Source organism: Stylophora pistillata, chromosome 10 (genome assembly GCF_964205215.1).
Source record: "Stylophora pistillata chromosome 10, jaStyPist1.2, whole genome shotgun sequence".
In the NCBI taxonomy this organism is placed as follows: Eukaryota; Metazoa; Cnidaria; class Anthozoa; order Scleractinia; family Pocilloporidae; genus Stylophora; species Stylophora pistillata.
In genome coordinates, this window is record NC_142528.1 from 27,625,050 (window position 1) to 27,640,707 (window position 15,658).

At 39.8% G+C, this 15,658-nt stretch overlaps 1 protein-coding gene across 1 annotated transcript; it reads right to left on the minus strand.

Annotated features, from left to right (window-relative positions):
* Nucleotides 1-2,229: 2,229 nt before the first annotated feature.
* On the minus strand, nt 2,230-7,791 carry LOC111343945 (uncharacterized). The gene is made up of 5 exons (XM_088736533.1): nt 4,853-7,791; nt 4,604-4,675; nt 3,884-4,091; nt 3,637-3,708; nt 2,230-3,338 (listed from the first exon to the last, which is right to left on the minus strand). The coding sequence occupies exon 1, from the start codon at nt 7,017-7,019 to the stop codon at nt 5,307-5,309; it is 1,713 nt and encodes a 570-aa protein (XP_088592659.1). The 5' UTR covers nt 7,020-7,791; the 3' UTR covers nt 2,230-3,338; nt 3,637-3,708; nt 3,884-4,091; nt 4,604-4,675; nt 4,853-5,306.
* Between the last annotated feature and the right edge of the window lie 7,867 nt (nt 7,792-15,658).

The window sequence follows — 15,658 nt, forward strand, 5'->3', positions numbered from 1 at the left end:
TGCACTGAATGAGTGGAGGAGAGTAAAAAGCCGTGGGAAGGGAGGGGGGGCGGGCGGGGAGGGATCTGGTTTGGAAATTTTTTTGCTCGAAAGCCCTTGGCATATCACAGAACCGGAAATTGGTAAGGTGAAACAAAATCTGTTGTGCGAGCAATTCGGAAACATGATGTCATGTGCACATGTAGTTTCCCAAGAAAGTGGATAAGCGAAAAACATACCATTTTCAACGGAAGGTATATAAAAGAGAAGGAAATAAAGGTTACTTCAAGGAGCATCCTTACAGAAAACTCTTTTGAGGACCTCTGACGGTAACAAAGATAGAGTAACAGAAGTGTGTGATACATATCAGGCTTAAAAAGTTCGCAAAATAGTTTTCAAAGAATGATTAGCTTTTAAAACATCGTTTAATGCACTTTCTCCGTCGCTGAACAAATACTACCGACCAAGTAAATTTAAAGTTTACACAACTTGTAAAACGGCACTTAATACCACACTTGAGACTAAAAAAAAAGCAAAACTAGTTAGCCGGCAAAGAGGAGCTGATCGGCTGATGTCTGTGAGGAAAATGGGGCTGGCTTGTTCAAAGGTGGGTTAAGATAACCGAAGGTTGGTGTGAAATAATGAGACACAGGTTACCCTACACTTAAGGGCCTCATCTTTCCAAGACACCTAACATTATATCTAGATCCTGCAAACGACACAAGGGAGTCTCTCTGTTTCTACATATGGAGGGAAGGAGAACGTCTCACAACTTGCAAAAAGCCCTCGGACGTATATAGCATCTTTCGGTAGATTCCTGGGGTCCCGGTCCAAGCAGATGACGTCTTTGTGGTCCTTCCGGTTCGACTGCACCACCAGGTAGCCATCATACCCGCGATGCCAGCCTCAATAATTAGTTCTTATTAACCGAGCGGGAGGTCTGTATGGGAGAATATTGACAGAGGTCGCCAGTACAGACCGAACGCAGTGAGGTCTGTACCAGCGACCGAGGTCAAGATTCTCCCATACAAGCCGACCTAGCTCGGTTAATAAGATGTTTATCATATGGCTGTGTCTAGAAAGCAACGGAACATTATATTCTTTGTAGCTTTTTTTCTAGACCGGTCTAGATGGGAAAATCCAGACCCCTTTCAATATTGATTTCAGCCAATCAAATTCGTGAATTTGGTAGTTCCCAGTCCTTGTGAGACACAGTCATATAATAACATTCCTCTCGAGCCGGCAGCATGATCTGCACACTACGGGTCCTGACCAGGCACTGCACATATGACAGGTCGAAGGGGGTGCCGTTTAAAACGTTGCGTGTCTCGTCCTGCTTCAGCGCGTTCGCCTGTGATACGTTGCTGAGTGGAGTGCAGGGATCCACTTAGCCGAAGTACCACAGCTGGTGAGGCAGGCCAATGTAAGGGGACCACCTGAACGAACTTTGTCGTGAGGTGTTCCTTCATTGCCCCTTGTGTTAGAGTAAGAACAATCTGGCATTGCCAAGAGAGTTAAGATAAAGGGAGGCATTCCTGAGTAAAGCAAGGGCGTAGCTGAGCAGGGTGTAAAGGAATATCCCCCCCCCGGTCTAACTTGTGTCACCGAAAAAGTTATTATTTAGGGTGACTAAAAGCCTGGACTGCCTTTACACCCCAAGGGAAGGATTCCTTGATTTGAGGATTTTTTCACAGGCTAACGCAATCAGACATGACAATTGCAAGTCGGTGCAATAACTTTCACCTACTCTGGTCGGTATTTTTCTTTTGCGAGTTCTTGTCTCAGATTCCAGTCTTCAAAAAATAGAATCGTTACAGTTTTACGATGAATCGGCAGGTGAGTGCGGCAAATAACTTAAGTTCTATGGATAAGAGGTATTCGGTTACGATTATATACTTTTCGCCTTAAAATATGAACTTCCGTTCCGCTCTTAACAATCAGCTGGTCAACATGAGAAGACTGCTTTGAAGGCCAGTAAGATTAGTCCAATAGTCCGACCAGCCAGACAACAAAAAATTGGATAGGCTTTTGTAGGAAGAAGGGCAGAGCGCTACCATCGAATGAAAATCAAACAAAAGGAAAGCAAAGCATTTCATGGCGCTTAGGACTCTACTGCTTGAGATCAAATCAAAACTAGATCATGAGGGTTCTCAGCTAAAGGATGGTAAGACAAATTAATGTCACTGTGATTGGTTGGTTCTTCCGTTTAAGCTTGCGACTCCCACAATTCAGTTTTCATTGGATCAGGAGTGTAGAAACAAAATGGAAACGTTCTAATTTATTCGATTCCAACTCTGTCGCGTATTTCGATTTTCATATATCGGGGTTTATAATCCAACAAATATTTTGGCTCGCGCGCGATTGGTCTATACGTATCACGTGACAGAATATCTCCCAACTAAAACTAGACCAAACTGGGAGGAATCCGATATTTTTTGTACATAAAATTGTATCAGAAAACACTGAAAAGTGAACATCGCCCGCCGCAAATGGTAAGCTGTTCGTAAACATTTTCCCCGCGCGTTCAAAAATATTTTAAGGATAATAAACACAATAGCCCCATTTGGCGCGAAAACATGCCTATTTATTCATCCTTGAACATTACCTCTTCCGCGAAGCTCACAGTTTTTCTCGAGATTCGCTCTTGGTAAACTATTCCCATCTCGGAACAGATAAAGTCCGTGGATAAATATCTGTGCACATCTTCGCGCAAAATGGAGGCTACTCTTTTATATAATTTACTTAATCTTAGCATCGAGCGGACAATGCTGAATGTTAATTAAGTGATTCTCGCAACATCTTTCTCCTTTAAAACAAAACTGTGGAGTAAGAATGATACAAGCGCTTTCTTGTGACAAAATCTTAAATTCCTACACGTTGCTCCTATCAATCACCTTTAAATACTTAGATTGAAGAGAAATTTTATAATCCTCTTTACAAATTTATTCAATATCGTAAAAAATGGCTGTTGAACTAATTATGGTGGCGAAGTGCTATCGCTTGACTCATGATGAGGTCACTTCCAACGTCAATCACGATGAGGTAGACTGAGTACCTGTCACCTTACGAAGGACTGCCATGAGTTACCACAAAAATTTTCCACTCTCCTTTACAATTGGTGAAATAATAGAAGATGTTACACAGTAGTCGAGTATTTCCTTCATCCATCACTAAACTTAAAATGCGTCAATGAGCCTACAACCACTAACAAGATTTTCATATGTGTCTAAAAAACTGTTCCCATCAGTTGATAAGAAATGATGGGTCGCTTGGCTTGTTCCTGGTTAAGATACTCTCGGATACTTCTGGACCATTTAAACCATCATCGCGCTGACAGCTAGTCAGCTGGGATACGAAGGCTGTTAAAGAAACAGTAGGAAACTTATTGATAAATAGAGAAATAATGGACGAATTGGAAGAATCTTATCCATCGCGAGGAATCTAACCCAGACCTGCGGATTTCGCGCTCCGATGCTCTACTACTAAGCTGCAGATAATTCAGTGGTAAGCTGCGACGCATGGAAGGTTCAAATGTGATAACCATTATGTCTAGGATTAACACTGTCAAAAGCCCTGTGTGTGCTTCGAGGAGAAGTTTTAAATCAATACTGTTCGCAAATCATCTCATTATGCATCATAAACACTAATCTAACTTACCGCTGCGCTGATAGTGCTTCTGATTTCGAGAAACTAAAGTTAAAATCTGGCTCCATGAAAAAAACGTGGTACCTGTCATAAAAGAAAGCTATGATATAGGAAAATCCCTCTCACTTTGTGGCATACAAGAATAAAACTTATGTTAACTTTAATTAGAAATTGTCCAGCCACTAATAATTTTGAGTTTTAGTACAGCATAACCTCTCCGTACAAGCCTACTGTTACTTCACGGGATGTGAAGACTTACCTTCTGTCACGTGTCCTCTAACATCACATCCAATCAAAGACTGTGATGACGTCATTGTGGTCATTAACCCTCCTTGACAGAGAAGTCCAAATCTTTAGTTGCCACGACATAAAACAGCTTCTTTGGAAATCTTCCTTTCGAGAGTATTGAAAAGCAAAGGCTTCTACTTTAAGACACCTCTACGGCCGAAGGTACTAACTCTAAGACGCTAACACAGAAAAAAAAAATGTCACCTTCAAAACAAAAAACTTTTCAACTCAGAGGTAAACTTTGACAGTCAGAAAAAGACGAAAATTGCAAGGAGTACAAAACAAAAATTTGGGCCGGAAAAAAAAACAGCTTAAATAAGTAACGATTTTCAGCTCCAATAAATACCATACCATTATTTACTCAAGTGGTTATTCATATCTATTTCTCTCATCGTATCATTGTAATTTAACCACAAAGTATCACAGCTATGAGCCACTTCCACTCAAAAAGTTAAACACAATCATAGTTTTGACTGTTTCGACGGTATCATCACCCCAGATAACAACAAATCACAAACTCCACTCAACAACACATCTTTATAAAAATGATTAACCTCCACTTTTGTACAAAGTTACTCCAGCTTCGTTTTCGTTTTTTTTTTTATTTCCTACCCTTTGGTTTCCAAAAAGCAGCTGAACACTATCTACCTAAAGTATACACTGCGATAAAATGTTTCAAATGTGTGGTTACCTGACTGTACCCACCAGACTTCAGGTAGCGGGTTCCTGGTAAAGGCAAAAGGTGTACTATCGCACATAGTACCTGAAGTGAGTGTAAAGAAGCAAACAAATCTTAATATCTCAAGTTTATACAATACTGAAAACTGCAAAGCTCACCAAAATTAGAAGTTATACCACACTTTCATACATTTTTTGAATCAACACAGAATGGCTTGTTCCTATAAGCCTGATGTTGATTTAAATGAAGTGAATAACTTACCCTCTGTAAAGCATCTTCTAACTTCACAGAATGTCAAGGACTGGGCATGCGTCCTGTGGTCTTTAACCCTTCATCACGGAATAGTCGGAGTCTTTCAGGAGTCTTCGTTTGCTGTATTGCGGTTCGGTTCAGTTCAACTGAAACATGTAGGCGCCGTTCATTTCTTTGCTGATTAAAAAAAAACTAGATCTACAATAAACCAGTGACTCTTCTGATGTCACAAGGATCGTAGTGATGTTTCTTCCATGTCAAATTCAGAATCACACCCAGTCTCCTCTCCCGTCACTGATGTAGCTGTTGAATGTATTTACTGTTCAGGATCAGATTTGCAGTCTTTGTAATTAAAATCATCCAATATTCGACAAGTATGAACACAAGCTCACGTTGAATGTATTCAGTCAGTGTTGAAGATGTTTAAGATGTGTGCTTTTCGCTAGGTCAGACCCAGTTCGAATCAGTTGTCATTTCTCTCACTGAACACGTTCACTTCAATACAAATTTTGATTGATGACTTCTTCATTGCCAAAGTTTGACTCAGTTTGTGTATCCAGTCTACATATGAGTTATTGCGGTTGCTGAGTGTAAGATTAAATGTGAAAAGTGACGTGTTTTGCGCCAAACCATTCCACAGACCATCCATCCATTCGCTACGCATCTCAACGTAGTTGTTGACCTTAAAACTCAGCGTTGTTATTGATTTGTTTTCCACCAGAACATTCCACAGACTACTCATCCACTCTCCACTCATCTCGCAGCAGTTGTTGACTGTAACATTCAGAGTGGTTAATGATGTGTTTTTCTCCAAACCATTCCACGGAACACTATTCCAGTCTCCACTCAAATCACTGTAGTTGTTGACTGTAACACTCAGCACGGTTAAAGACGTTATTTCTCCCAAACCAACCCACAGACAATACTTCCAGTCTCCACTCATGTAACCGTAGCTGTTGACTGTAATACTAAGCATGGTTATCTGCGTGTTTTCTTCTTCGTCATTCCACAGAAGACTTACCCATTCTCCACACATGATACTGTAGTTGTTGAATGTAAAAGTCAGCTTGGTTATTGACGTGTTTCTTGCCAACCCACTCCCTAGACCACCCGTCCAGTCTTCACCCTCGATATTGTAGTTGTTGACTGTAATACTCAGCGTGGTTATTGACGTGTTTTCCGCCAACCCATCCCAAAGATCATCCATCCAGTCTCCACTCATGTCACTGCAGTTGTTGAATGTTATACCCAGAGTGGTTAATGACGTGTTTTGTGCCAAACCTCTCCACAGAACAACCTTACATCTTCCCTTCCTCTCAGTGAAGTTGTTGACTTTAATACTCAGCGTGGTTATTGACGTGTTTTGTTCCAAACCACTCCACATACCACCCCTCAATTCTCCACTCATGTCACCGTAGTTGTTGAAAGTAATACTCAGCGTTGTTATTGACGTGTTTTCCGCCAACCCATCCCAAAGATCATCCATCCAGTCTCCACTCATGTCACCGTACTTGTTGAAAGTAATACTCAGCGTTGTTATTGACGTGTTTTGTGCCAATCCTTTCAACAGAGCACCCTCCCAGTCTCCCCTCAGGTCATTGTAATTGTTGACTGTAATACTCAACATGGTTATCGACGTGTTTCCAACCAAAGCTCTCCACAGACCACCCACCCATTCTCCACTCATGTGACTGTAGTTGTTGAAAGTAATATTCAGCGTGATTAATGACGTGTTTTGTGCCAAACCAATCCACAGACCACCCTCCAAGTCTCCACTCATGTGACTGTGATAATTGACCGTAATACTCAGGGTGGTTATTAACGTGTTTTGTGCCACACCACTCCACAGACCACCCATCCAGCCTTTATGCATGCCATCGTAGTTGTTGAATGAGAGGCTCAATGTCGCAAGTGACTCGAATTTCGCCAAAACGTCACCGAGACCGCATCCCCAGTCATCCTCACTTGATTCATTGGGGTTATGAAAGTTCAGACTCAGTTTACTCACACGTGAGCAGATAAACTCGAATTTTGTAAATGCTGATGTTAATGAGGAAGAATCGACTCCAAATAAGTCGACTTCGGCGCACACTTCGTAAACCACATTCACGTCATGGACATTTAAAGTAAATGAAAATGTTTGATTGCATGTTAGCTGGAACCTCATCAAGGCCATCTAAAATGATCAAAATACTTTCCAGGTTATGAACATCTTTGATGTAATCTATTAGCTTTTCCTTAACCTTTCCCATCCATACCTTCAGGGAGGAGCTGATCAACAATGGCATCTATTAAATCTCCCTGAATGTCTCGGCATCTCAGCAGCAGCAAAAGTTTGAAAATTGGAAAAGCAGATTCATTTGGGATATTTTGGTTTGCCCAGTCGTGAGAAATTTTAAGACAAAAAGTTGTCTTTCCAATTCCAGGGCTTCCTTCTACGAGCACCATAGATTCTCCGCTTTGGTTGAGTGTTTTGAAGATGTCAAACATCTTCACTTTTCTGTCTTCTAATCTAAAATCTGTTTTTCTTCTCCCCACCATTGACAATATTGTGTAAACATCATCAAGAGGGAGCTTTAACGTGTTCTCCCAAAGGAGCGGCTTTAGAAAGAGATCGTCTATTGTACTCGGCTCTGAGAAGTTTTGTAAAGACAGTAAGGTCATGGTCTAAAGGAAGGTTATGAAAATAACATGGTTAACTTCTGTACATGTTTCATGTTTCCGAATGGAGACGAAGTTTTAGGCTGTATGCATATGACATGTGATTACACAGATTAAGAAAATAATTCATGAATTTAAATTAAAACATTTACAGAAGTAACCACGAACATTGAAATCTTTCAGATCTTTAATTCGAAGAGCTGATGCTGAAACAGCATAACTAAATTCAAAGTAATTACCACTGAGGCCACAATCTACTGGAGGTGGACCGAAATATAAATAGGAAACCTCTCCACTAGCTAAATTTTAAGATGACTAGTAATGGAGAAGAATTTTAAAACGCTACGCTGTAGCAATTACCATTGGCTATGGAATCACATTGAGACTGACGACTTTCTTGAACTGGTGGGATTTCCCTACCTGCAAGGAACAAGGTACATGTATAAGCTAAGTTCTCAGGACTTGCTGCAGCTCAATGCTAGACAAGTCTTATAAAGCAATATATTAATGCTACCAACAACATTCCAAACCAAGTCACGAACATGTTTACATATATAGGTTAGTTAACCACTCCCCATGGGGCTTTTCAGGGCCAATCTTACCAAATTGTGCGGGAACTCTACCAGACTGTTGTAGCAGTTTACACTGAAAAAAGGCAAATTCAACATATGCCCTCAATAAACAGGCCAGACCACAACGCCGAAAGCTACGTTCACTATTCTTTGCAATAAATGTGTGGATTCTGTAATGTCTTCTGCTAACCAGTACAGAGAAGGTACAGGAGATGTGGCCAACGGTTTTTCGTCCTTATCCGAGAAGACTAGAATGCCTAACCATTTGCACATATCATAGCAAAGGCAACACATTTTCCTCAGTTATTTTAAGACCCTGAGTGTTGGTCCAGTCTGGGTTCCAGCACGGCAGTCTGGCGCTCTACAACATGAGCTAACTGGGCCGCGATTCGGAAAAGAAAAAGATCAATTGTTGAAAAGCAGCATACTAAGATTCTTCGGATCTGCTACGATAAGGTAAAATTCTAAATTACTAAAAAAACTCGTTGAGATTTCCTCAGTTGCAAGAGCTGACTCTTCACACGTATACTGGTTAATTCTCTATTTTCTGACAATGTTATCAATAAGAGCAATAAAAGATTGCAATATATATTCATCATATAATCATATATTCATTGTATCTGATTTATCATCACGGGTTTATTACGAATCAACTTAACGGCCTGCTCCCAGTTGGCTTGTTAGCTTAATTGGTAGAGTGCTGCACTAGTATCGCAGAGGTCAGTGGTTCGAATCCAGTACAGGCCTGATTTTTTTCAGGTCTGATTTTCGCTATTGCATAAATAGCGCTATCTACTGCGAGGATCGTGCATCCTACGTAAAAGATTGCAATCTAATTCACTCTCAGTGTGTCCTCTCCATTGACTCAGTTTGTCAATTGCTATGGGAAGATGAAACCATCCATATTCTCCAAATGAGTTTCGGAAGCAAAAACCAGAGAAGCCCTCTTGAGCTGAAATGCTTAAACATGAGATGAAATGGTTGGCTCATTTATCTCTGGATTCAATCACAAGTAAATAATCTGTTCATGTTGTCCTTCAGCAGGTACAAACTAATCGAATGAAGCCTTACACTACTGTAAAATGGTTTAAAAATCCGAGCTTTCGCCGATCAACAGCATCAGCTGATGATGCCATTGATCGGCGAAAGCTCGCATTTTTAAACCATTTTACAGCAGTGTAAGGCTTCATTGGATTAGTTTGTATATATTTATATCAATCACAAGTACATGAACATTTATGATTTTTCTAGATTTTTCCAAAATTTCACAAATGTTGCTAAATAGATAAAGGGTAGTTCCATAAAAAAAAAAACAATGTGGCATCTGCTGAGCCATACAAAGCTCTCAAGTTTGTGAAATTATTAATTATTGCATTATCGACTTACTATCGTATACGTACCTTCACCAGGATCATGACAAGTAAACTCTTGCTTGACTCGCTTAGAAATCTGATCACCAACATCAATGGATGATGGCCGTTTATAACTGACTGGTGTGGCTATTAATCTGCTTTCAGATGAACCTGCAGCAGGGGCAAAAATAAATTAATAACTAAGCACTTTTTTAAAATAGGATTAAAGGTCCTTTAGTACACTTGTTATGGTCATGTCTAAAAGTATACACCAGTGACCACGGGTGACCACGAGTAAAAAGTCATCAAAATATTCTTCTGGCATCATTTTTACCTTGTCATTATTTTATCTAATGATCATGATTCAACCGTAGATAAACCACATCCGGAGGCTGAAATATGCAAACAAAGTAACATTTTCTTTGCTTTCACAGAAGTGGTCCCAGATGGGGACTTTGCTGTCAAAAATTATTATGCAATGTTTAAGTGTTTCACCAGTGTTCGCTTTCTTGAGAATCCTGCTTCCCACTTTTCTACCTCTTGTATGCTCTCCGTAGGTAAGGAAAGAAAGGAAGGAAGGAAAAATTAGGGAGAGAAAAATGTAACTCAAAAAAAAGGATAAGAGATAAAATTTCAAAAAAGCACAAAGAAGAGAAGTCAGCAAAAGAAAAAAAAAAAAAAAAAAAAGGGATGAGTAGTGGAAACCAGGACTAACAGGTTTGGGAAGATTACACAACCCTTTCTTTCCTCCCCTTTGGAAAAGAAGGAAATTATACCTTATTGACATATTTTAGCCTCTGGAATTGTTTATTTTTTCAGTGAAATCATTATTAAAAACTAGATCATTGGATAATGCAATTCAAGACTTTTTATTGGCTTAGCCATTATGGTATATCAGCCAATATACCATAATCTACAAATATGGCAAGCGTATGTGTCAGATTAAAATTAAAAGGGAGCTAAAAATTGAATAAAATTTAATTTAATTTAACGTTTTTAATAAAACAATTATTCCACTCGCGCTTGTTGGATATGAGATGATTATAGCCAACTCGGCGCTACGCGCCTCGTTGGCTATCTATCATCTCATATCCAACAAGCGCGAGTGGAATAATTGTTAATTATCATATAAGATGACGAAATGATGCCAGCCAAATGTACTGATGCCTTCTTATTCTTGATCGCGAGAAGTCACTCGTGGTCACTCGTGGTTACTCGTGATCACTCATGGTCACCAAAAATAAGTGTTTTAACTCATGCTTAACGTAACTTTTCTGGGCACTTTTTTTTTATAATATTCTATGGTCATAGTTGATTTAGATAGGAATAGACTGCATGTCATTAACACAGACTGACATATCAGAAAGCCTTCCAAACAAAACAATGTAAATATAAGTACAGGTTTCTAATGGTGGCTAGTCAGGCGCAATATTGCATGTGACTCCAGCTTTGGGAAATTACATTACCCTCAAGGTAGGTGCTATCTGTCAACTCTTCTCCGGGTCTCTTGTAAGTCTGACTTGTATCAGCAACATTACCCTCAAGGTAGGTGCTATCTGTCAACTCTTCTCTGGGTCTCTTGTAAGTCTGACTTGTATCAGCAACATTACCCTCAAGGTAGGTGCTATCTGTCAACTCTTCTCTGGGTCTGTTGTAAGTCTGACTTGTATCAGCAACATTACCCTCAAGGTAGGTGCTATCTGTCAACTCTTCTCTGGGTCTCTTGTAAGCCTGACTTGTATCAGCAACAGATGTTGGCCTCTTATCCTCGACTGACATGGCTGACCTGCTTTCTGATGACTCTAAATAATTATGATAAACCCGATTCATAATTAATTTTAAATCTATTTCTGCCATTTAAGAGCGAATGTTACCAATGGTCACATATTTGGTGGCAACAACTGAAAAATCAATTTCGCCAATATTTCAACGTTAGGTAAGTCTCAATGGGAAATAAATCACTGTCTATTTCGTTTGGCTGAGTATCGATAATAACTTAGTTCCGCCAAAATGCCGCTTTTATAGCTCAAAATTTCTCACGAATCTCAGAGAGTCGCGTCACGAGTTATGGAAAACATTTGAATCGATGAAAAGTACCAAATCTTGAAAAACAACATCAAAACACAGGTTGACAGCAATTTGAGCAATTTCGCCTTCCAAACGCCGGATTTCAGTCGATTATTCTGTTTAGCACATAGTTAAATAACGGGTTACTTTTGACCAATTTTAATATAGTTGGAAGGTCGGATAAAGTCAATTAGATTGTGTGTACAAAAAATCAAGAACATAGATTTGGATGTTGTTTTTCAAGATTTGGTACTTTTTATCGGTCCACGTGTTTTCGATTTGTGGTGCGATGCTCCGAGACTCGTCTGAAATTTTGAGCTTCCAAAGCGGCATTTTGGCGGAATTCTGTTTTCATCGATTTTCTCGAAAACGAATCGATATTCCGCTAAACAAAGTATGCAGTGGTTTGTTTCACTGTAAGGCCCACCTAACTTGAAAAAGTGAGCCGAATCGATTCTTTGGCTGTTGCCACGATATTTTGAAACTGCTCGATTTTTGCCCACGTTTCCTCTTGAAGGATTAAGACACAAGTCAACACTCTGGCTATAATAGCAATTTACAATACAAGCCCGAAAAACTACAGTCCAACCCCTATTAAGGGGCCCCCCTCAGGGAAATGGAAAGTGGCCGCTTAATAGGGATTCGTCAGGAATTGGTCTGAGATTTACGTAAAACGTCCATGTATTCAAATACAAGCATGCTTAGAGGCTTTTAAGTTCTGCTGAACGCAATAAAGTGTTTAAAAATCGCACAAAACCAATTTTAAGAAAATGCTGAGATACGGTCACAACATGAATCGGTTACATTGAAAAGTTAGCGACATGTAACGATATGGTAATAGTAATTCAGTGATTAATTGTATAATTTCAATTTTAAGGAAATCTGACGATTAATATAGATGTTTCATTTATAGTATTTAACTGAAAGTAATTTCGGGACTTTAATAACTGGCCGCTTAATAAGGGGTAGCCGCTTAATAAGGTGTGGCCGCTTAATAAGGGGTGGCCGCTTAATAAGGGGTGGCCGCTTAATAAGGGGTGGCCGCTTAATAAGGGGTGGCCGCTTAATAGGGGTTGCACTGTAATCATGGGAGTGGCGAGAGCATTTTAAAGTAAAGGGCCAGAAGCAAAATTAGATAAACGGAAGCCAGCAAGCTAATTAACTAGAATCATCTTTGGCTCTTATCAAGGTCTTTACAACACTAGCAGACAAGATAAGTATGTAATCGTGGCTCACCACTATTTCATACAACGACGACTTCTAACTTAAAAGGATTGACGAAAAAAATCACTCATTAGATTCAAACCTACATAAATAAAGGATAAGACCTCCTTTTGTGAGGCCGATTTGTTCAAAGCTTACAGAAAAAATAGCGTACGTTTCGATTTGCTTTGACACACGCGGAAGTTAATATAGCGGTCAGCCGCACTCGTCCCGAATCGTATTTGGTCAAATTGCAAACAAACATTTCCACAAGACAGTGCAGGGCACGATGGATGTTACTAAAACTAGTAATCGGGAACGGGGAACGGGGAACGGGGAATGGGGAACGGGGAACGGGTGTACAGCGGTAGCCCACCTGAGAATTCAAAATGGCGGAGTAAACGATGTTTACAAACACTGATTTTATCGCTAGGTCGCCACTTACAGCGAAATTAGACGACTCGCTTTTATTTAACTATTGCCCAGACGAAGCCACGAAGCCTAGTATTCCGAGGCGAGAATTCGAAGTCAACGTTTCTGCAATGGCTGCCACCATTTGTTCTGACGTCCCTCTTTGTTTTTCCTTCCTGAAATCTGCATCTTTTGGCAGTTTGGGTATGTTGGTTGTTTGCATTGCCCAACAGCATTTTTTGCAGATAAGTAGCAAGGAGGTTATATCTTAGATCAACAGAAATGAGCTAGAAAACGTAATAACCAGCCTAGTTATTAAAATTACTACATGCAGATATCTGCTTACCTTACCGCAAAATAACATCAGGAACATATCTTTGTATCGACCCATAAACTTCCATGTGAACAATAGAGAAATCAAACATTGACAGAACTTTTAATAACATTTAATTTAACAGAAAAAACATCAGTTATCTTCAAGAATGTAGATGTATGAATTCACATTCTTGCTAATGCGTACAATAATATTTACACTGCATTGATCATATTCAAGAGAAATTGATTCCCACAATGGGCGTGAAAGTCATTCAGCTGTTTGCTTTACAACATTATTGACATTGCTAGGTTGTAACGGTGAAGATATTGGAGGTAAACTTGATTAACTTGCAGTGCAATTACTCTATGAATATAAGAATAAATGCCGCGAGCTTGTAGTTCTGAGTTGATTGTTCAAATGATGTGCATGAATTGTAAGATACTTACCTCTCCGAGGATTTGATTTCTATGCAACCTGCAATGTGTGGCAGACAAAAACTAAATTTATGAGGCACTCAACATTTCAAAGTAAAATCCTTCAATGAAACCTACACTTACCGTCCATTAAAGCGGGACCGTGACGAAAAACGTCAGTTTCTCCGATCACAATGAAATTTTGTGTTTGGGATCTCAAAACGTTAAGGAATGACTGTATCGGCTTTTGAGTTTAAATTCCTACGGTAAGTAGTATTTTTTGGACGATCTTTTTCGAGGCAGTTGAATCCGATTGGAATGTACTGAATCTGGCCGAGGAGGTATGGGAAGACAGGTAGTGACGTCATCCAATCAACCATGACATAAAGTTCTCAAAGCTATGAGTGTTATTTCCATGTTTTACAAGAGTTAGAAACGCGAAAAGTTCGAATCTTACGATTTAACAAATGGTAAACACCACAGCGTACACTATTGAGTTATGGATGCACGCGGGAGGTTGCTAAGCACGAAAGAAGCGTAAGAGTCGCTCGAGGCGATAGCCGAGAGCGACTCTAGCTTCTTGAGTGCTTAGCAAACCTCCCAAGTGCATCCATAACTCAATAGTGTACGGTGTGGTGTTTACCATTTGTTTTATAACATAACATTGATACATTGTAGCTAAAGAGTTCCCTTTTATTTAACAAATCTTACGTGACCAGAAAAAACAAGCGCGCGCGGAAAAATAGTCTTTGCATTTGCTCACGTCAGCAGCGTACACCCATGGGCAAATGGGGGACGCTAAATTGACCGATGAGAGCGCGCGCTTTACTTTGGTTATGTTATAATATAATTTTAAAGCTGGCATATCACAATGCCTTCTCCTCGATGGGTTGTGCAGGGATGCAGCAATAGATCAAATCCACAAGATAGAATCTCTCTACACGACTCCCCCGTTAACAAAAACCTTGCCGCGAAGTGGAAGAACTTTGTCGAACTTCACAGAAAAAACCTCGATCCCGAAGGCCGGTTTGTTGTTTCTGAGCATTTTTTAGAATCGTGTTTTTTAAGGACATGCCATCTAAAAGGGGCATTGAGATTGTTACCAGGATCAGTACCAACTAACTGGAAAAGTTTGAGAGAAAGCCGCGGTAATCACGAGAAAACCTCACGATCAAGTACTTCATCGAAGGATCATCGCATGGTGAGTCGACTTTTCTAATCAATTCTTCTCAACTATTCCACACCTGTAGAAAATATCTAAAAAACACAAAAACTGTATAATTTTCCAAGCTTTCATTCACAATTCGTTTGTTTAAAAACAAGAGAGATTTCGCATACGAACACACGCGATCGTGTCAGTACATATAAACAACACATGGCCAGGTCAAGGAATTCCAACGTATTAGAGTCAAATTATATCATTAAATGTTCCATTTTCGTCATTTTAGGAAAAGACTCACTTATACCTCCCCCAGAGTTGCGACGCGTCCAAGTTTCTGAGAGACGAAAACCGAAGTCGGAAGGAAACAATCGACACGCTGACAACCAAAATAAATAGACTTAAAGATCGCCTACAGGAAAATGAAATAAAATTCCTCAATTACATTGGTTCTTTCATCAGGTAAAGTACTGTTCACATCACTTTCGAGGGAAGCTATCGAGGGAATGGAGCAATAGCCAGATGATCGATTACTTTCGCTTGAAGACACAGTGATTTTGCCCTACAAGCTCTCTTGCCTTCGAGTTGTCTTGATTGGATGACGTCACTACGTTTTGACGCGTTACCGATGTCCTGCCGTTCATTTATTGAACAGCAATAT